We start from the raw sequence: 22,917 nt of genomic DNA, 5'->3' as shown, positions 1-22,917 counted from the left end.
GTATGAGCCAAGGGGAGACGATTTAGACTATTCCATGGGCGAAGTTCACTAGTCACTATTGCAATGACCTGCATGACTACAAAAATGTCTACATGGACGTCAATTTTGGGGTTACAAAGAAATTTCAGTGAGTGGGCAAACAGGATGAACTCTATTTTCTATTTCCCCTTACAGAGCCCCTCTTGGCCCATCCTTCCTACCTCTGTGTGCTGGGAGGCTGATGCATCAGGGCTGCTGCCCTGCAGGGTGGGCTCCCTGTCCTCAGCCAGTGGAAGGCCCAGCAGGAGCCTGGAGGGCAGGGTGAGGACAGGGTGGCTATGCACATGCCCCTCTCTGCTGGGGTACGGGACTGAGCTGTCTCCTACATCTTCAGGTGGCCCCCCTGTGGAGCTGCTCTCTCCCCTGTCCTAGCCCCCAGGGTGAGAGGTAGTACCCCAGCTCTTGCTAAGCTCGAGGGTACTGCAATATTACTTGTCAGTTTCCCCACACCTGTTCCAAGCTTTCAAAATAGTCCCTTTATTAGCCTTTCTTCAATGTCCCAAGTGTGCTGCCCGTTTCTAGACAGGATCCTAAAGGAGGGATCTCAAAACTTCCATTCTATGTTGAGTGTTGACACCACAAGGGACTCAGAATTCTTCAGTCTGCACAAGCTCCCACTTGCCTAACAGAACTGTAAACAGGAATAGGAGGTTTCTTTTTATCTAATCAAAAGCAGCTGGGAGGGAGTCTGCTCTTTAGATCAGAGTCAGGGAAGACAAACGTGATCAATGAAAACCCATCTGAGGTCTGCTGCTAGGAGAAGTGTGTGTTCTTATGCAGCTCCACGAAAACCATGTTAGGAGAGCACAAGGCATTTAAGTACATCTAATAATGCAGATTAAAAGGGCAATGATTTTTATCAGGCTATGTGTTATAGACCTAGTCCCATCAGCTTCCCCCCAAACTCCTTCTGGGAGAGAGATGTTCAACTCCCTTTTCTCTTGAAACATCCTGACAGCCAAAGCAAAAATGTAGGTGGCAATTTCTGGTGCCTGGCTTCTGGAACACGCTCCTCTTTCAACTCCCCGCTAGTTTCAATCTTGCCAGGCAGGGGTTGCTTAGGACTTGATAACCCCACCGTGTCACATCCTAATGGTTACGGTCATCGCATACTACGGACCTTGTTAAACATTTACCAACTTTATGCTTCAAGGACAGGGTGGAAAATCCATATTCTGGAAATCACTGATTAAGTTACCCTTCTCACATGTTTAGTTATCCCTCAGGCTGGGTGCCATTCATAAATTTCCTCAATAAAGCCTGACTTGATTTCCTAGGCGGATGTCCCAGGCTGCCGTGATTACTCCAGCCTATTACTTAATCAGATGAGCAAACCTGAGCTGCATCTTCTGAGGAAGGACAGGTTACTGAGAACTGTTTACTTTCAAATCTTTAGTTGTTCTTGGCACCACTACTTTCCTTATCAAATTCTAAATAAAATCCTGTACTCTGGAGGTCCATCTAGGCGCTGGGGTGGACATGAGTGGTCTCTGCAAGGAGACAATACATTTGAGCCTCTTCTCAGAGAAAAACCCAGTCACGCTTGCCTTGAAGGAGGACTTCAAGGTCAAGAGTATGCAAGCCTTATGGTCTCAGTGACGGGTTTTACATTTCAGAGCAAAATTAATAACTACTATCTGCCCAGGCGTTTCAAGGTAGAGAGCTGAACTGTTAATGCCACTTAATAATTAAATGCCCCCCCCATCTTTGGGACTTCTAGAAATCTTCATCTATCATGGTTAAAATTATTTTAATATTTAAATGTGAAGTGCACTCAATATATTATCCTTCTTTCTCATGTTCACTTTTTAATTTAGGAGGGCATTTGAGACTAGACAAATTATGACAGTGGTTTTTAAACTAGAGCGGCTTAAGAAAATATATATATATATATATATATATATGTATTTTTTTTTAAGTCATTGAATATTCCCTAAAAACTACTGAGAACTTTTATGTATATGGGTGTTATGTCTCAATATTTATAATATTAGGAATGGCAACTGGAAAATGCTACAGGTTTACTAATTTAATTATGATAATAATGAACCTATTACATGTTAATGAAAAAATAACATACTTTAATGAAAAAACATTTTCAAAAAAAATTAGAGAAAAGAGTAGCATTGTTTTAAATTTTTGCAGCTTTCTTTAATGTCTGACATCATAGGAGAAAATGACATTCTCATATCTGCTTCTGCACTCAATCTGTTCGACATGCTGTTTTGGATGATATAAACAAAGGAAGTCCAGCCCTCCACAGACATCCGGTTGGACAAGGAGGGACCTCAAAGACTTCCTGAAAGGGTCTCAGGGATCCCCAGGCTTCCTGGACCACACTTTGAACTGATTCAGGGACTGGTTAATGTCATGGAGGGTGTGTGCTCGTGGCTCTACTTACCGGCAAGAACGTAATTAAAAGTCACAATATTAATTGTAGGACCTCCACATCATAAAAACAAGTACAACAGAGGCAGAAGTATTTACTTCTTTCTCTGTTCTTTCTCTCCACACGAAGAAACAGACAATATTATTTTTATTTAAAAGATAGGCAGGATCGACAAGCTGCCCCCTGACTGTTCCATTCTGGTCTGAGCTGAGGGGATGCCTCAGCATGGAAAGCCCCTCTGAGAGACAGTGACCAAAGAGGAAATTCAGGGAACAGAGCCAGAAAGCTGGCATTTGCTCCAACTCCTAGCTTTATTTTAAAACTTCCTCGTTCCAGATAAGTGGCTGCAAGGTGATCTTGTTTTCACAAGAAAGTAGCAGGAAAAAAAAACAAAAAAAGAAAGAAAGAAAGTAGCAGGAACTGTCACCATGGTCTAACCTGGAACCTTCTGATCTCTGCTGGGGGCGGGACTGGGCTTTCTCCTTCACCACGGGTGAGAAAGAAAAATCTGGACTACGGCCCGCCAGTGGAGGGAGCCAGGCGGGGACGCTCTGAGCCCCTGGGCCCGGTCTGGCCGCTCAGGGCTTTGCATGTCTGCCGACACGGGAGAGAAGTCAGCGTGGGGGACACCAATTTAAAAGTCTGAGGGGCCGTTCAGCTCAGCTGGTTAGAGTGTGATGCTAAAAGATTAAAATAGTAATAAAACCCATGAGCTGGAGAAATTAATGGCTGGAAAGAATGAGAAACCTTATGGTCAAAATGCTGGACCTCTTCCCACACGTGTTTGAGCTCTTGGCCTCACTTCCCTCCTAACGAGCTCCTCAAACTCTCTTTCCAGAGCAAAGGAGGAATTCCTAGAAAGGGGGATGGTGGAGCTTTCACGGCTGTTCCGACCGCCTGGAGCATGAGCTTAGTCAGAGTGAAGTGGGCAGCAGCAGTTGCTGAGAGAAAATCATCGTGTGAGGGGCAGGCAGAGCACAGCCGCCCCTGAGACACTGGAGGACTGAAGACCCCCACAGGCAAGGCGCTCACCTCGTTGAAATGGACATCCTGCATCCCGACGTCTTCCATCATTGAGGCCTCCTCGTCTATGTTTGGGGTGATCACCCTGAACGCTGTGCATCCTTGTCTAAACATGCCTAGAATGGACACAGCAGGGGAGAGAGCCAGTCAGTAACCCATAAGTGGGATGACCTTGAGGGTTCTTCCAGCCCGCCATGCTTCTGTGTTTGAAGAAGACAAGGGACTCTGAAGTCGCTCATGTCTCAGGCCACCGTTCTCACAGGGACCCACTGTGTGGGTCACTTGCCTCCTTGTACCCAGCCTTCTCCTCCCTCAGTTCTTTCCTCGTCCTTTTAATTTGTCACCCGCCTTTATGAAAATGTATGCAATCTTTAAATAACCTGTAAATAAACTGTAACAGGGACTGGGTCCAAATCAGTAGTTTAAAAATAGCAGCAATAATTTGAGTGGGTACAGTGACCCATGCTCAGATGCCAAGAAAAATAAAGCCTAAGCCAATCAAAGAGAAACACATGCCTCCAATAGAACTGTTTCCTTCAAGGCATCACCTCCCCCACTGCGGCTGAGGGTAACCCGGAGCTCAGATGAGAACTCGCTCTTCTCCTTCACAAAGCGGTCTGCCAGGAGGTCACTCAACAGCCGCAGCCATGAGCTGAGAGGCTGTTTTAGCTGGTTCCCTATCTGCTGCCCGAGGGGTGAGGATGGATCTCCTGTCCTCCCCACCACCAGAGACCAGGAGCACGGGCAGCGTGAATACTGCAGACGTCCAAGCACTCTGATTCTCTAGGGGAAATGCTGAAAGGTTGGTGCTGGGATAAATAATCTGGATAAGGATAAACCCCTGGGGCGCCTGAGTGGCTCAGTCAATTAAGTGTCTGCCTCTGGCTCAGGTCGGGATCCTGGGGTCATGGGATCGAGTCCCACATCAGGATCCCTGCTCCACAGGGAGTCTGCTTCTCCCTCTGCCTGCCATTCCCCCTCTCTCTATTGTGCTCTCTCTTTCTGTCAAATAAATAAATAAAATCTTGAAAAAAAAAAAAAAAAGGATAAACCCCTTAAGCAATAATGGCCCATTTGGGACCTTCACTCATCTTGCAGTCACTGGGGGAAAAGTCCTATGTCAGTCGGACACTGTCAGCTGGACAAAAATGGTCAAGTACAGAAGGCCTTGAAACATCTTGCTACTCTATTCTGAGACCACTGTTTCCAATAAAACAAAACACTCAAAACTGGAATTGAGACCTCCCATATTTTGGGAAAAAGAAGAACACAGAGTATTTTGAAAGCATGTCTTGAAAGAGTAGATTTGTGAAGGCAGAGATTTTTCTAGCTCCCCGATGGTCAAGGTTTCCAAGCCTTGAGACAAAAGACGCCCCCATGACAAGTATTGATCTAGGAGCCTGAGGATACGTTAACATACAAAAAAGCAAAATTACGGAAGCCAACCACCCAGGTTTCTGGCTAGAGAGCACATTTAAAATATACACCTCAGCTCCAGTGGGGTAACTACAAGGGCAGCCCAAGTGCTTCCCCTCCGTGCACAGGGACAGACCGCCATGGAACTGGAGAGGAAAGGAAGGAAGGGAAGGAGAGTCAAGACTATCCATGCAGAGCTGCAGGGGAAATCCCCACACCGCTGAGTGTCGGGTCATGGGCAGCTGGGCTCTGGGGGCTGGGCCCACCCTCAGGCTCACCTCCCCGGCGCCTCCTCTGACAGGTGCTGTGGCTGGAGGGGAAGAGGGGCAGCTCCGGACGGAGGGCTATGTCTGCTTCTAAACACGAGGAAATGTATTACCTGACAAAAGGTCTCAACAGGAAATCATGCTAGTAGCAAGAGAATATGGAAACCCTCTTTAATTTCTTTTTCTCTGGGGCTCTGATGTAGGACAAGCCTCGGTTCCCTTCAATTGCATCCCAAATAGCCAGCTGTACCAGAAATACAGAAATTCCCTGGCTGTGGCATCTGACTTTATACCATTTCTCACTCTGTAAATGTACTTCATGGAAGCCAGATCTGGTACTGCTGTGCTCCGGGACACAGGCACACATGAGCAGCTTTTCTAAAAACCTCGGTGTTCTTGATTTTGAAATGGAAACCAGCAAGTGGTATTTAACCAAAAGAACCCATGAAAGGATTCGTGGTCTGCTCAACCAGGAACAAACATATAATCCACAAAAGAACAGCACTCACAGGCCCCTGCCCTCTCCTTCCCCGGGGAGGCAAGGTTTCTGGCCAGCAGGCCGCCTACCCACATAATAAAGCCAAGTGGGCTGTGGTTCTAAAATTTAAAAAAAGTTGCCCAATAATCTCCAGTTAAAACTGTCACTTGACTGATAAAACTGTTACGGGGGAACTAAGGGAAGATAAATCTTCTGTCGGCTCAACATTGGCCATTCAAGGACACCCAGATGCAAAGCTCATTAACTAGTCTTTGCAAGATAGATCCATTTGTTAAAGGTTATACAATACTATGCCATCTAGTTTTATTTTTTATATTGGCGCCTCTGCTATGCCCACCAAGCCAAGCCATTGTCTTACCAGTGAATAAAACAATGAACACAGTGCACAGACACACACACACACACACACACACACACACACACACATCCATCCCCCTCCCCAACTTCCAGATCTTTCTGAATGGCTGGCTCTCACTCGTCTTTGCTGCTCTGTATAGTTTTATATTCATTTCACAAAACACAGGACTCCTTCCTCACCTTTCCGTGTGAGATACTCTGCCACCAGCGCTGTGACGTGGACATAACACATGGCTGCCTAAAATAAAAGACACACACTTCAGAATCAACACGTACAGAGCGCGTCGGTGTGCTTCCGGACAGAGCTCCAGTGAGTGCGTGGACTTGTATTAGATCTCAAGGAAACCAGGGTTCCTAATAGCTGCCATCTTACCTTTTAGAAAAACCGGAACAATTCACATAAACTGAAATTTTGAAGTAAATTGTAAATAGAGACAAATGGTAGTATGTTTGGTAAGTCTCATTTCTGTTTAGAATTACAAAATTTTAATATAAGAGATAAAAAAGCATTTTTTTTCTTACTCTAGTAAAGATTTCCATATCACTTCTCTTAAGGTACAAAGAGGACCATTTGAAGAAAAGGCATGTATCTTCCTAGATGCTGAGAGATTTGTTCAAATGTCAGTAGCTAATAGTTTTCTCTCAACTTAAAAAAAGATGTAACAACTGCTTCCCAACACAGAACTCTAAACCAAAATTATAACTTAATGTCAATTAGATAATATTCTAAACACCTTAAAATGAAAGACAAAATAAATTCTTTTTCTCTTTTTACGAAGTTGTCACAGTTTTGTGTAAAAAAAAGTTGTTGGAAATAAACCTGATTCTGATGCCTGAGCCCCTGATTCTTTGTCAGAATGATAGAAAAATTACTACTAGTAGTAAAATGGAATTCACTTTTATTATGCTAATATGTAGTTCAGATTAAATTCATGGTCAAATACAATGGACTTCTTAAATAATCAATACGTAAAAATTGTTACCTAAAATTTTCAGATGTAGAATATAACTGTACTAATTTAGGCAATTACAGAAGCTTAAAAGTAAAAAATCACACTTCTTTGGTCATACTGTTGACCATACCTAAATACTTTAGGCCCAAACTGTAAACACAATTTTCAGAGGAACACAGAGCCTTTCACACAGCCTACTGCTTTCCTTAATATCCTGCCCTTTTGCAGGTGATGTCACAAGCACAGAGAGGTGAAAAACAGGCTCAATGTCACAGACTGATTAAGTGTTGGATTTGGTCTGTGTCCGGGGCCCACAACCCGACCCCCCGCCCACACCTGGCCTCCTTATGGAAACACGCTCTGTACACAGGCAGCGTTCTGAGGCTTCCCACGTTCACAGATGACAATGGATTACCTCCAAAAGGAAAAAGCGATGTCCTATCATTACTTTAATAACAGGAACATTAAATTCCATCATCAATTCATCAAAGCTGAATTTTAGAACTAGAGAGGAGTTTTGATGCAGAAACTAAGCGCACTTGAATCAGTGCACGTTTACGTGACCGTGGATGGTTTCTAAGGGCTTTCAATCTGCTCCTGTGACAGAAACATTCCCTTACAGGTTGTAAATGGTTGAGATGCTTAGAGACGTGAAGTAATCCCAAGCCTAATGCTGCTTAAGTATCCCTTCTTTTGATTAGTGGGAAATTTTTCTTAAAATTGGCCTCTTTTACTGAATGAGACATAATTAGTTTTCCCCAAAACCCAGCCGGAGAGGCTTGCTGGGCTACCTCAGACAGATCCCCATTCTTGACATGGATCCTGGCCATGCTGTCCAGCCACGTCTTCCTGAGTTCAGGAGTGCTGGCGTAGGACTTGGCCAGACTGTACTGAAGGTCCACCAGCATTTCAGGGTCATTTTCGTGCTCCTTCATCTGGGCGGTGGCCATCAGAACTGTGCGTATCCTTTTGGTCAAGTCCTTCACGTCCGAGGAGAAGGTAGTGTGCTAAAACAAGCGTGGGAGAAGGACACACGGCTTTTAGCTGGGCTCTGCCTGTCCGCATGCGGCCCAGATGATGAGGCAGGCTTGGGGGCCACCCACCTTGATGAGCCTGTCACTGTTGGCACAGTTGTTGATGATGGACAGGGACTGCTGGAATCTGGTTCCCCCGATCCCAACAACATCTGCGATCAGCTGGCTGACGGAAATAATGACCTTAGGGACACACAAATACAAGAAAATCATTTCACCTTCAAATGACTCCCCAGACTTGCCTCCTGTCTTCAGGACAAGGCCAAGTTTTGAGCACAGATCATTCCAGTGTGGGAAACACTGTCTGAGTCATCTTTTCCCCTTCCAAGAATCATTTCAGGTGATTTTGCTATCGTTGAGTATTTTGTCTGCATAGCAAAATGCTCATCGAGAGAGTGTAGAGGCATGAGAATCAGATAAAGCCTCTATCCCTTGGATAGTCGCTTACTTTCTCTAATAAACAGGGAGACCTTATCACTTAACCTCCTTGGTTACTGGTCTGAATGTGTATGCACTAAATCTTCAATAAGTGGATGGTCCTTTGCACTTTTTATTAAAACATATACACGTTAACTATGCAATGGCATGGGGGGAATCTGTCTTTACTGGGGTTTGGGTCGTGCTCTGCATTTACCCAGTCACTCAAGCTAACACATGGCTTCCATCTTTCTTCCCTCCTTTTCTTTCACCAACCCCAGGGGCCATCCATCACTAAGCACTGTCAACTCATTCTCTCCTTCTTCTAACCTCACCACACCTGGTCCAAGACACCATCCTCTCGGGCCTGGATTTGACCATGGCTTCCCCAAAGTCTCTCCAGCTAAGGCCTTGATTCCCTCGATCCATTCTCAGCACTAGTCCGGGTGATCCCTCCAGATATGCATGACGTCTTCTCAGTTGTTCTCACCCACATTCTTTTACTTCACTGTAAGGACCTTCTCCAGTTCCCCGACAGGCCCTTCCCCTTGTGCATCCATTGCCTGGAACATGCTCAGCCTCTAGACCTGCTATCTCCTATTCATCTTTAACAGCTTCTAGAAGCCTCCCTGCCCCAGCCAGACCACCCTCCCCTCCTTGGCGCACTCGAGTTCCTCTATTACAGCACTGGGGACAGTGTATAGAGAAGAGCTTCGGGCTCTGTCTTCCAGCAGACTACACGCTCCATGAGGGCCAGGAGAGGGCTGTGCTCTGTTCATGGCTGTACCCGTGAATCCTAGCACATAGTTTGCAAACAGCAACTATTTGTTTAAAAGAGGAATAAATACAGAGACAGAGAGGACACTCCTACATGAGTTCAAGGAAGAAGAGAATACGTAATAAAAAATACATAAGACTGTTCCATATCCTGCATGGTTCCCAGTGTAGAGGATTTGGGACATTTTAACTCTGGAGAGATGGCAGGTGTGTCAGTAGATGGAAGACAGAAAAGAACCACCCAGGGGCTTCTGGGTGGCTCAGTCAGTTAAACGTCTGCTTTCTGCTCAGGTCGTGATCTCTAGGTCCTGGGATCGGGCCCCACTTTGGGCTCTCTGCTCAGTGGGGAGTCTGCTTCTCCCTCTGCCTCTGTGCTCTCTCTCACACACACTCTCTCTCTCAAATAAATAAAGAGAATCTTTTAAAAAATTTAAAAAAGAATTACTTTGGACTTTCTATGTTTTACCTAAGATATTTGCTGTGAGTCACGCTCACTCACACAGACTCTAGCAGATGATGACTCAACGGAATTTCAGTCAGTCCAATATTGAGTCAAACAGAAACGCACCTTGGGCCCAAATCTTAGCATGTGGAGAATGAAATAAACCAGACCAGTAAATGTGACTTTCCAGTCCATTCAAGGCCAGACCTTGCCCGACTTATGCTGAGGTAAACCAGTAAATGCAGTGAAGCCTTGCTGCTAACACAGAATCCCACAGAACCTGCCGGCGAGCAAACCCGCGCGCACCTGCAAGTGTGTGCGGACGAAGGACTTCTTTCCAGTGTAGTCGAAGTTGTTCCTCATGAGGAAGTACAGCAGCTGGGAGGCCTCCGTTCTGATGGAGCTCAGCTTCGAGTTGCAGCACTTGAGGACCTCGTAGCACAGAGCGGCACACATGTCGGCCCTCCCTTCGTAGAACGTCGAGGGGAACTAGGCGAACACCAGAGAGCACGGGTAGGTGGACATCAGTGCTCCCCCAACTCCAGGGGCAAAGCACACAAGGATGGTCATCAGCAAGGGCTTCCCCCGAGGAAGCCTCTTACCTTATAGATGAATGACCTTAAGGCAGTGAAGACATTTTTTAAAGCTGTTTCAGACTGATGTTTTTGAAGAAAGCATAGGTAGACATCGAAAACCTTTTTCATGAGAGGATTATGGCCGTGATCAGCCAGGAGCTGGTTCTGAAAACACACAAGGACAGCTTGGTTAGTGAGACACGCCAGACACCCCTATGAGGCTGCATCCGGTTTTTAGACTCAAAGGTTCAATGTCCCAGGTACTAAGACAACTTGTAATTTAAACAAACTCTACCATGTATCTCCAGGAAGGCAGAAAACCCTCATGGAGTACAAATAAGCCTATAACTAAATTTCTGCTGTGAGACTTTTTCTTTTTCTTTTCTAAAGAGTTTATTTATTTTACTTATTTAAGAGAGAGACAAAAGCAAGCATGAGGGAGGGGAGGGGCAGAGGGGGAGGGAGAGACAAGCTGAGCATGTAGCCCAACTCGACGCTCGATCCTACAACCCAGAGACCACGACCTGAGCCAAAATCGAGCGCTGGATGCTTACCTGACTGAGCCACCCAGGGGCTGTTTGCTTCTTCCTATCAGAGGAGGGACTAATCATAAAACAGCCTAGCAAACTGTAGCACGGCTTGAAGGACTAGTGGTCCTCAGTACTGATTTGGCTTCTATGTATTTACTTATTTTTACTGTATACCAGCAACCAGTACAGAGGCAGTTTTTGTGATAGCATAATTCCAAAAAAGAAGTGCCCTTACAGGCGTCAGCTGATTAACAAGCTGGAAAAAATACTGAAGTGAGGTATAGGAAGTGAGATCCTCCAGAAGTAAGTTTGTGGGGCGCCTGGGTGGCTCAGTCTGTCGGTTAAATGTCTGCTTTCAGCTCAGGTCATGAGGGTCCTGGGATCGAGCTGCGTATCAGCTCCCGGCTCAGCAGGAAGTCTGCTTCTCCCTCTGCTCCTGCTCACTCTCTCTCTCAAATAAACAAAATGTTTAAAAAAATTTAAAAAACAAAATTAAGTTTGTTTTTTTCAGGCTTCTCAGGCACTCTGTTAAGCAATGAGTAACCAGACAAGCTTGGTAAGGTGGGAAACCCAGAGGCTTTGATCAGGCCCCATTTATCATGTGCACAGATCTGCACAGGTAAACTGAGTCTTACTTTCTCGTCTGTAAAATGGTGACCTTGGACCTGACCTTGCACAGCTACTGCGAACACGCAATCACGCGAGTTAAGTACAAAAAGCATCTGATGCATTCATGGGCCTGGCTCAGTAAGTGGTGGCTAGCAGGACTTTCACATCACGGGTTTTACTCGACAAAGCAAACAAGACTACTTCTCACCGTTCTGCAAGACTTTCTCGCACACGCAGTAAATTCATACCAACTGAACGCCTGTGAGCCTGGCTGGCTAAAACTCTCACGGACTGCCTAACACACAGGTAGACAGACGTGTCACCGAGCCAGAGGCTAGCACATAGCCGTTGTGTTCAAACCCGCATTGACACTAAAGGGTTATATCTTCAAGGACACACAGAGGTGTGTGTGTGCTTGGGCGAGGGCACATGTCTGCGTTCTGCACGAGGCAAACATGATTAAAATAAAAAAATGTCAGGAGGCCAGTATCCCAAACCAATCTTACCACTGTGCCAAATGACTGGAGATAGCTTATGGCCAAGTAATTCTGTTGAACAGCAAAGTACAGCTAGAGTATTAGTTTTAAGATTTACCTCATATTACTTTTGGAGAAAAATTTTACTCAAGGAGTAAGTTTTGTTTTCTTAGGTCCAGTGACTCACAGCTGGTAGACACCTGGGATTCACAGGGATCTTTATAACATGAAACTCTGAGGCACAGTACTGAATTCCATCATGTGAAAGAGAACCATTTAATGAGCAGAAAATGGGACTTAATTAACGGAATATGATATAATTCTCAACCATGAGCAGCTGTTCACCACCTGGCTGGGGGTGGCTGGCTGGGGAGGCTGTTTCCAGTGTTTTGGAACTGCTTGCATGTGAACATGACTTTTGTTGTCTGTGAACATTACTTCTCCCAGGGGGCACTGTTCTCCCTAATTATGGCCGGATTAAAGTTTGCACAGATCTGGATGAGCTTTCCTTCTCTCAGCACTATCTGCTGGAGACATCCAGATGAGATGGTGTGTACAAAACTTGCCAGGAACCCTGGTCTTGCTGTTGGAACTGGCCTGTCTCCAAGTTCTTACCCCAGCAGTTAAATTTTCCTGCCTCACTCTTTCTGGTCAAGGCTTAACTTCCCATTTTCAGGATTTAGTCTTCTTGGGTTCTGAGCCCAAAATCTGCTTGCAAGAATGCAGTTAAAAGTCACTCACACTAAGATAAAAGTAACCCCTCATTTCAAGGGGTAAAGGATCTCTTACCCCAGACATACCCCATTGTATCCGCTGCCTTCTGTAACCTTCTAATCAATTTTCTTCTCTCCCCCTCTCTGCTCTCTCTCTCTCTCACTTATTAAAAAGTTATATACACTAAATATAAAAAATACATAAAAATAAAATATATTTTAAAAATTCTGAACATTCAGAAAGGTTCATGGCAGGAGAAGGAAGAAGCAAAAACAAAACCACCCTTCACTTCACTCAGAAGTCAACACGGTAACACCAGAGTGTATCTCATTTCTACTTTTTTATCCCTGTAGACCTGTAGTGAGGATAGGAAAATTTTATTCGGGGAAGTAAATGAGACAGAACAATATGAAAGGCACAGCTTCTCTCTAGCAACAAGGTGGAGAATAGGTTAAAAATCCAACTCAGAAGTGTCTGATGTGCAGGCAGGTTTGATTGTTGTAACATATTCTCCTGAGGGAAATGAGCCTTTCAGAGAATGAAGACACAACATCAGTAATTTTTAAAGATCTAGGAATAGGATAACAATGAACTTAAATCCTGGGCACCAAAATGAGATGTCTAGAACTGTGTAATTTAAGACAGATATACCTCTCCTGGGCAGAAGGCATTTAGTTTCACTTGGACATCGCTTCAAGAATCCACCTTAGTGAAGGGCTGTTTCAGCTGCAAATGCTTACCAGTCACTAAGGTAACCTCATTTCATGTGTCTTTGCAGGCCAGGCTCATGGTCTGCATGAGCACAAACTCCCTAGAAGAACCCAATTATCCAAGTGCTTTTCTCTGTCACGTACGGATTCTCACCATTACGTACAGATTCTCACCATCACGTACGGATTCTCACCATCACGTACAGATTCTCACCAGGCAGCTCAATCAAGAAAAAGCACAAGGTGGGATTGCTAAAAATACATTCTCAGGTTAAACGTGTAAACACATTAAAAAAGATGATCAACTACACAAAGGCCAGGGTTGACTTGGGATTGTGTTAATCAGGCATTATAGAACAGCCAGAACCATATTTTTCTGCATATAACTACCTTGGTTTATAAAACACACCCTTTTATGCATTAAATGTGAGAACATATGCGAAAGCATCCAGCATGAGACCAGCGTTGGGGAAGTGCTTGGTAATATTCTCTTTTTTTCTGTATGGGATCGCCCAACTACCTTGACGCCCCTCAGCTCATCTCTTCTCTCTGTCCGTCCCCTCCTCCTCTGTCCCACCTCCCCACCACACCTGGCTCAGTGGATGGACAACAAGGGCTGTAGCAGGCCAGGTGTGCAGTGATCTTGGGCAAATTTTCTGCCCTGTCTTGGCCTCAGTCTCCTCATCTGTAAAATGGGGTACAAGAATATCCACCAGCCCAGGCTGTTGTGAAGATTAGTGCTTGAGGCATGGAAGGCACTCAGTAACTAGCAGGGCTGAAATCTTTTGAAACATTTTCTCTCATTAAAAATATGTTTTCTTGGCTACCTTTGGCAATTTACTAGATGTAGTCAACTCAGAGACTTGATCACGATGGGGCTTTTATCCGTGGAAGGTGATTTTTCTCGAATTATGTCCACTAATTCAATGTAAAAGTTTAAATTTTCTGATATGCTCCAAATGATGCCTCAGCTGAGCAAATGATTTGCAGAAGAAGATCCAAGTGGCTGCTGTGCCAGGGCCCCTCATGAACCTGTAATCTAGGCCAGGTAAGCCTACCTCTGGGCGTGACATCTGTTCCACTGTAACGCCCACCCCTCTTCCCACTTCTGCATGGGGGCGCTGGGCTTTACATGCTTTAGCTCACAGACATATACACTTTGACAGAGGATCACCTCAGCACTCAAGCTCCACCTTCCCCCTGGGTCTCAGGAGTTAGACCCTTTCTTACAGGACCAGGAAGGCATGAACACAGGGTAGATGTCTTTGGGTACTTCGTATCTGTCCATCATACAGCAGGCATAATCACCATGTTCTAGAGAAGGGCATCAGGGTTTCCAGATGTCAAGCAGACCCACCCGAGGCTTAGAATCTGGCCCCCGGTGGAGCTGGGAAGTAAAGTCTCATCTACATCAGGAAAGTGGCAGATTCTTTCAAAGGTCATCTTTAAACTTCCAATAGCCCTGACCACAGGAGGCAGATGCTACTTTTTCTAATCTTCAAATGAGAAATCTTGGGTCCAGAGACATGAAGCAATCTCCTCAAAGGCCTTCAAGACAATAAATGTCACAAATCAGGGAACATCAGGTGTTGTTTCTCAAGAGAGAGAGCCTGTAGGGTGGCCAGACACGGGGGACCTGGGAACCTTGATGAACAGATTGCTTCTTTAATACGAAGCAAGCGTTTTTCAGGAGGCTAAGTGAGAATCGTAGGTTATACAGTAAAGAGACTGTCAATATTCTCACAGACCCGACAGACTACATCTGTGGTGCACCTGTCCTCACGCCTGGCCAGTGTGCCAGGCTCCACCTGCCGTGTAGCAGAAGGGTCTCAGGGGCACAAGCATGGTGGAGTGAAGCAGAAGATAGAACTTACAGATTCTGTAAGTTTCTGTTCTGAACTGTTCTGTTCTTATAGAACTGAACAGTTTTGATCTGAACTTACAGATTCTCAGCTGGCAGTGATAAAGGTACACACAGCAGTCACATTTAAAAAGTCATTGCCGAGGGGCACGTGGGTGGCTCAGTGGGTTAAAGCCTCTTCCTTCGGCTCAGGTCATGATCCCAGCGTCCTGGGATCGAACACCGCATTGGGCTCTCTGCTCAGCAGGGAGCTTGCTTCCTCCTCTCTATGCCTGCCTCTCTGCCTACTTGTGATCTCTGTCTGTCAAATAAATAAATATATAAAATCTTAAAAAAAAAAAAATGTCATTGCCGAGGGGCACCTGGGTGGCTGGGTTAAGTCTCTGCCTTCGGCTACGGATCATGATATCAGGGTCCTGGGATCGAGCCCTGCCTTGGGCTTTCTGCCCAGCAGGGAGCCTGCTTACCCCCACTCTCTCTGCCTGCCTCTCTGCCTACTTGTGATCTCTCTGTGTTAAATAAATAACTAAAATCTAAAATAATGTCACGCGGAAAAGAAAATGGAAAGAGGTTCCAGACATGGTTCTGGTTTTCAAGCCATGGCTTTCAGGTCACCCCCAGACTTTCTGCATTAGCCAGGCTGGGTCAGGGCCTAAGAATGTGTACTTCGAACAAGCTCCCTGGGTCTGCAGCCGAGGCCGGCCAGGGGACTGCGCTCTGAGAGCCACGAAAGTGGAGGCCTCCCACTCATTTGGTTAGGGTCTGTGTTTCATCTCTTCAATGGGTTCCCAGTAATGAGATTTCATGGGGACATGAGTAGCATGACTGCTGAGAAGAATAAAGGTAGAGTATATAATCAGGTGACATGATATCAGGGTAACTTATTTCTATCCAAAATTAAAAAAAAAAAAATGCACCTTATGAGAATCAAAGATAAGTAAAGCAGAAAATGACTTTGGTTATCTTTTCCAAATACCCTGGAAACAAACACACTGTTTCAATAATCATCATGTATCAACTCTAATTCAATTTCCTTCTTCCATGCTGGAAATGGAAGCAATCAATTAGCAAGCCTGAGAAGTGTTAGGTCCCTAGAATAAAGTGAATGCCTTATGAGACCATTTCCACCTACTTGAATATTACTTGCTGAAACCTAAAAATAAGACCAAAACAATCTTTTCTTTTCTATCCTTGAAATGCTTCTATCACTGAAGTTACGAACAGGTATTTTTAAAATTGTAAGAGGTGAATGTGTTTGTAGTTACTGCTTTTCTACATATAAGTAACTAATTTTAACTGCTGCTACATTTGAATATTCTCAGATAGTCGAGGCAGAAATGTCTGATGAGGTTCCCATTATGAATCAGCCTCGAGGGCATAGCAAACCATATTCTCCAGGGGGATGCTTTCCTCTGGCCAAGAGGCAACCACCTCCTGGGACTGTTTCCATCATTTGCAGCACACCCTGACCAGCTGAACTTTATTTTATTTCAAGGAATTCAAGTCATTAACCATGCGATGGTTTCATTAAGGAATTCTGAGGATGTGTGGTTTCTTTAGAGGGGCAAAAACAGTTGCTGAAATAAAAAAATACAACACAGGAAGTTCTTGCTGGTTCAACTAAACAAGCAGAATTAATTTAAAAGGTAAAGCTCTGACCGGGCCCAGCTGTTCAGTACGAACCTTAAATGCCAGTGTAAACAGAGAGAGTGTGTCCAGGGCCGTGAGGCACACCTCGGTAGCGATGTTGGCTTCCAGCAGCGACTGGTGGAGAACGTCCGCATCCGAGTGGCCGTAGCCTGCATGGATTACAACATAAGGTTACTGGCCAGCGACCGCAGACGGAGAGGCTGGCGGCACAGTGTGGTTGCAGTCAACTTTTGATTATTTACGGAAGGCTTCCTCTGGGGTCTTGTTTCCCTTTTTCAGTGGTTGGGGGGTACATAATGAATAATGTGTCTGTTCAATTAGAACAATTCTGGAAGGGAAACAAGAGCAGCAAACGTTTACTGTGTCCAGGCTATGGGCCAACCGTAATTCTATGAACTTTCAGTGTTTTCGCTCATTTAATCCCACAGCAGCCCTATGAAGCATGTACATTCTGAAACCCTTTTTGCAGAGAAGGAAACTGAGGCACAGAAAGGTTGGACAGCTTGTCTTAGGTCCCACAGCTAGTAAACAGCAGAACCAGGAAGGCACCTCGACGGGAGCCAATCCACTGAGCCACCGGACTGAGCTCTTAAGATGGGAGGAGCCGGCGAAGGAAGCAGAGATTTCCCAAGCTTCCCGCAGAGACAGAAGCAGCGGCCCAGCACTGGTTTTTTAAGAAAATGAGTCAGAGTCAGGCTGCCGGGCCCTGGTTCCAGCTCCGCCACTTGCTAGTTGTGTGACCTTGGGCAAGTTATTTGACCTCATTATGCATCAGCTCCCTGATCTGTAGAATGGGGATAATAATAGTATCTGCCTCAAAGGGTTGTGGTGAGCATGCAATTGGTTAAGATCTGGGAAGTTCTTAGAATAGTGGCTGGCACGTGGTGGACGGCCGTGTAAATAGTGAATCGATAACGTAAAGATCTAAAGGATCAGCCAGAATAGTGAACGATAACCAAGAGTTGACTGCACTGCTAACAGTATTCTACTTGCTTTATCAAAAAGCACAAAAGCCAGTACATGTCTGAAAGGAACGTTTAAGAAAAGGAAAGGACGTGAAGAATCATAATTTAAATACAAGCTGATATCTTCTATATGTGGCTGTAAAAACCAATTTAGTATGGACATAAAGGTAGCTTGACATACAATTTGAGATATTAAATTATGAAATGATATGCATTAGCGGAAATACATGTAGGGATGCAGAGATGTTACAGTGCTGATCTAGAGGACGAAGAAAGATGGCAATATAATGAAACGTCATACAATGTCCTACTCCAAGGAGCAAACATAAATCAACACTTACTATGTAGATAATTTTCTTTATAATCCAAAGAGCAGGACATTTTCTATACAGATCAGGAAAATGAAGTAGAGAAAACCTAGAGGATTTTCTTGAGGCCAGTAATGGGGGGAAAAGAAACCCCAAAGAAACCCAGAAACTACACTCCAAATTCCTTATCCAGGTCACTGTGTCACAGTACATATTATTAGGACAAAATAACTTGCATGATGTTATTCTTACTTTGATAAATGTCAGAGTTACAAAGTGATTTTCAGAAGACTATGAAAGGTTTTCCAAGCTGCTGCATTGCTCTTAAAATAGGCTAAAAACACCATCACGTGCTTTCACCCAGTGTTGCTCTACAAAGGCAGTGCTGAAGGTTTCTGTCTGTGAACTGCATGATTTTCACACTGCAAGAGAGTCAGTGTGCCTTGAGAGGGGCTCTGTAACACCCAGCACCATGCTAGTTCTTTCTGTGTTTGCTTCTCTAGTAAGAAGTCTCCCCGAGACAGAGAGATGGATGCACCTTGGTACTAATTTCACTGCACTGCCATTGTAAGCCAGGGCATCCCCTTGTTCGGCATGGTTTGTTTGGTAAGATCAGAAATGGTGAAAGAGGAAAACAGATTGTTAATTATGGCTAAGTGATCACAAACCCGGGGCGGGGGAGTGTGGGGGAATATAGCACCTTTTATTAGACCAACCAAAATTATCGCAGGTCAAAAAGACCCTTTGGGGGCTGCTGAAGTTTTATGGTCAGGGGAAATCACATAAGGAACTTGTTTTGGTGATGATTTTAATATTTTTCTTGGCAAAGAACTGACGTTTTCTTTTTCTGGAAAGGTAATGTATGCAGGTGTGATCATTATAGACACAATTGCCTACACACTGAAGAATTTCCACACCATTTAATTTCAGCTGAAAGGTCTGGACCCATTCAGGACTGGAACTTGGCAATGTGTTGTTTTAAAAGACAGAATCAATGGCCACACTAATGAAGTTTTTATGTAATTATGTATATATGTATGGAAACATGACAATGACAAAATTTCTCCAAGCTCTTAGACTCTCTCTGAGTGTCGATGTTGTGTATCTCATTTCCTTAAGGATCACGGATTCATATAGAAATCTGTCTGCCTGTGTCTGAAACATCGAATAATCAAATAAATGATCCAGCTGAGCCACAACTGGCTATAATTTTGCATCTCCTTAAACTCCTGTCTCAAAAAAGTCAGCAATATTCCTGAGCCAGTGTTAGTAAAGTCCCCAAAAATAAAGGACAGTGTGGAGAGGTTGTCTAAGTGGTACAGACTGCATGGACAGTTCACCGAGGGATACTCCCATGGAAAAACTGCTTGTCTCAATGCCTGAAACTAAGCTGTGCATGAGGCAAGGATTTAGTCCTTGGTCGCCATGTTACAGGCCAACCCAGGAAAATGAAACTGACTTGGTACATCCAAAAAGGCATCTTAAGAGAAAATGCAATTTCTTCAAGTATCGGTCAGCAACTCTTTGAAGCTGATGAAGCAGATTCTCACCAGGGCAAGTAAGGAATGCTGTTAACCCTACTGATTTCCCCTACGGAACCGTGGTGCCTTGAGGCACAGGGCCCTCACAGACTACCTTCAGCTAGGCTGAGCAGAGAGAGGAGAAGGACTTCCTCGATGTGCCATCTTTGGCACATACATCATGGATTGCTTTGGTGTCGATGGGATTCACTGCTCACATGGACACAATTTTCATTCTGTTCTAACTCTGATAAATGATTTATTCTAAAATCCCCAAGTCTTCTAAACACACAAAGGCAAAGGAAGAGACTTTTTTAGCTAATGTCATCTGTTACGTTAGTCTTAATGAACCTTACTCTGTTTAATAAACTCCTGTTACTAGAACAGCTTGACTGAATAACGCCGACCACATCTGTAAACAGTCTCCCCCTCCCCACTGCCAGGCGGTTAGAGGGGATGTGGTGCGAGGGACAAAAACACTTGCCTTTTCCAAATGCCAGAGGACGTTTGGGCTTGAAGTCAGATACATATTCTAACAGGAGGCACTTTCTTTTCAACAGGTGCCTTTACCCTTATGTTTATTTTTTCCCCCCTCTGGCCCACATAATCTGAATCCAGAAAAATAATACATTTTGTGAGAAATGTAAATGCTACTGAATGATATGAAATCTTCTTGCTAAAAGAAGGCCCCAAACATGGAAGACCTAGTCCCCTAGATATATTAACTCACAGTCTGCAGCCTTTACTAACTACATATACTTTTGCAAACTATCAGACTGATCAACCTCTACGTTATTATCTATTTGTTCATCTCCATCCCACTTTTATTGTTAAAAATGTTTTCTTCACAAATGAGCGAAGAGTAGACAGTAGAATAAGGAATAATATTCCAAGGCAAAAATGATGTGATTTGCTTTCTGACCTCTGACTCATACAAAAACCCTAATATGCTCAAAAATGATTTGTGGAATGAGTCTATAATCTCAGAGTTTATACCTGAGGAAATGGTGATGCCATCTGCTTTCTCTTCTCTGAAGAAAACCTCAATCTAATAATGTTCAGCTGTGTCTGGAAATAGTCCCTCGTATGGGATATATAGCCCAGACTGTGGAAACAGCTGGTTTAAGCATGCATTGTAATTTAAAGTCCTTTTTAAGGTTATTAAGAATGTAAACATGTCCTGACTTTTTTTTTTTTTTTAAAGATTTTATTTATTTATTTGACAGAGATCACAAGTAGGCAGAGAGTGGGGGGAAGCAGGCTTCCTGCTGAGCAGAGAGCCCGATGTGGGGCTTGATCCCAGGACTCTGGGATCATGACCTGAGTTGAAGGCAGAGGTTTAACCCACTGAGCCACCCAGGCACCCCTAAACATTTCCTGACTTTAAAAAGGCATCGTGCCAGACCTCAGTTCTGAAACCCCATCAATTGCAAGAAGTAACAATGACTGACTGTCATATTGAATGGAATATGCAAGGCACAGGTGTGAGGTAGCTCAGTTATAACTCCAGGTTATAGCCTGATAACGGAAATGCTAGGAAACATGCAAAAATGTATTTCTAAATCAAGGAAACCTGCTTCAGAATAATAAAAAAAAAAGTGACTTCACAAACATTTCATTTACTGTCTTGAGTATATACTTTTAAAGCATCTAAGTCGATTTTTTACCCATTTTAAGAGATATATTGTCATGCTTAAAACCTGCAAAACAGTAATCTTACTTCAAAGAATACATGTGTTCTCTGCGTTTTTCCTGTAAATTCAGTATTATACACAGTAAGGGAATTTAATGATCACTGATACTCATTGTCTTGCTTGCACTTCATAGATAGCAAAGAATTTCAGAATTAGATGTGGTCTTATAAACCATCTCATCTAACTCTTCACCTCCCAGTGTGACGTTTAAGAGACCTGAACAATATCCCCCGGGAGTCCTCAACCAGTCTGTTTCCACACCTCCAACTCCCAGTGCCCACAGCAGCTAATGGGCAATTCAGTTAGAAAACGCTTTTCCATTAATAATGACCTGAAATCGCATTCTCTGCAACTTAATCGAGTGACCTTGAACTCTCTCTTAAACCAAATGCAGGTTTTCTTTAAGTGTTTCTACCTCTTGTCTGGCTTTGCGCCCTACCGTACCAGCAGGAAATAGGAATTATCATGCAAATGAATTTAATATATTCCTAGAGCAATATATAACAGCAAAGTAAATGCAAAATGTTATCTTATGTGTTCTGCACACGCATCACTTACTTACAAACATGTCTGACTTAGCTTCCCTCCCAACAGCATGGTTTATGTAAAATATTCTACAGGTAGCTCTCACTTTCAATTTTCCATTTGACACAAATAGCTTCTGTTGATACACAACAGGATGCACTTTACAATAAAAAGGTCAATGTCTTAATGTTGTAAACATTTACTTTTCACGTACCTGAGTAATGACCCAAACATAATGAACCTCTATCTTCTGAGTGTTTTTGAATAGTGAAGGCTATTTGGACACAGTGGAACTTATCATTTTCATTATTTCCTATCAAAATCCAAGAGTAAAAATAAGACCCCACCATAGTTACATGTAAGGTGCACATGGTGTCTTTTCCCATGTCCTACTAATGGGGGGCTTAAAACTTGGACGCCACTGGATTAAATTTCTGGCAGTCCTCTGCTGCCCCCAGGTGGTCAAACTGAGGCCTGACAAAGCCTTTCCTCTGAAACTAAAAACAAAAAATGTAGGTGGTATTTATAGGGAGGGGGCCCTCTTCCTATTTTTTTTCTTTTCTAAAATAAATTCTCAAATAAATGTTAGACTCCGGCATTGCAAACCTCTCACATGCTGGATTTATGTCATATTGGTTGGTCCAACAGAAGGTACTGTATTCATTGTTAAAGAGGACTTTTTTAAGAAAGACATATATGACTACAAATTTCCCATAAAATATCTCGGTACTGGTGTAAAGAAATCACATATGTATACATACATATATATGCTCACACATATACACATGTATACATACAGTATGTCCTGCCTTCTCTGTGGCTTCTGGGCACACGGACAATCTGGAGCTCAAAAAGGCTGAAGCCCCCCAGATACATCATCAGACTTATAAATGGAGACCGAGTTCCAGGAGAAGATGCAAGGACTGTGAGACACCAGAACCAATTTGGGATGAGCAGACAGGAGGCTAAAAGAAATCAGCTACACACTGTTTCTCGAGAAGGCAGAAGGAGAAATGCTGATTGAGGATGGTGTCACTGAAAACTGACCATAGCAAAAACTCCAGGAGGAAAGAGGAGAGAGGCAGGAAGGATGGGCTCTCTGTGGGTAGCCGGAAGAGAGAATGGGAGTCAACCATGTTCACAATATGCTGCTTGGCTGCAAAACATA

General features: G+C 44.0%; 1 protein-coding gene across 20 annotated transcripts in view; it reads right to left on the bottom strand.

Moving 5' to 3' along the window:
• The window catches only part of DOCK9 (dedicator of cytokinesis 9), a 276,616-nt gene that overhangs the window by 26,966 nt on the left and 226,733 nt on the right, over window positions 1-22,917 (bottom strand). For 11 of the 20 annotated variants that reach the window (XM_059144098.1, XM_059144101.1, XM_059144104.1 and 8 more), the window contains exons 39-45: window positions 16,771-16,886; window positions 10,215-10,352; window positions 9,919-10,101; window positions 8,046-8,159; window positions 7,734-7,949; window positions 6,170-6,227; window positions 3,461-3,567 (exon numbers count right to left, since the gene is read on the bottom strand). In XM_059144098.1, coding sequence (XP_059000081.1) covers window positions 3,461-3,567; window positions 6,170-6,227; window positions 7,734-7,949; window positions 8,046-8,159; window positions 9,919-10,101; window positions 10,215-10,352; window positions 16,771-16,886 — 932 coding nt within the window. Of the gene's footprint in view, window positions 1-3,460; window positions 3,568-5,145; window positions 5,224-6,169; window positions 6,228-7,733; window positions 7,950-8,045; window positions 8,160-9,918; window positions 10,102-10,214; window positions 10,353-16,770; window positions 16,887-22,917 lie in introns of all 20 variants that reach the window. The other 9 variants (XM_059144086.1, XM_059144093.1, XM_059144085.1 and 6 more) reach the window with 1 other exon arrangement.

This window comes from Mustela lutreola, chromosome 13 (assembly GCF_030435805.1).
Source record: "Mustela lutreola isolate mMusLut2 chromosome 13, mMusLut2.pri, whole genome shotgun sequence".
NCBI lineage: Eukaryota > Metazoa > Chordata > Mammalia > Carnivora > Mustelidae > Mustela > Mustela lutreola.
This window is presented reverse-complemented; position numbering and strand designations above follow the sequence as displayed.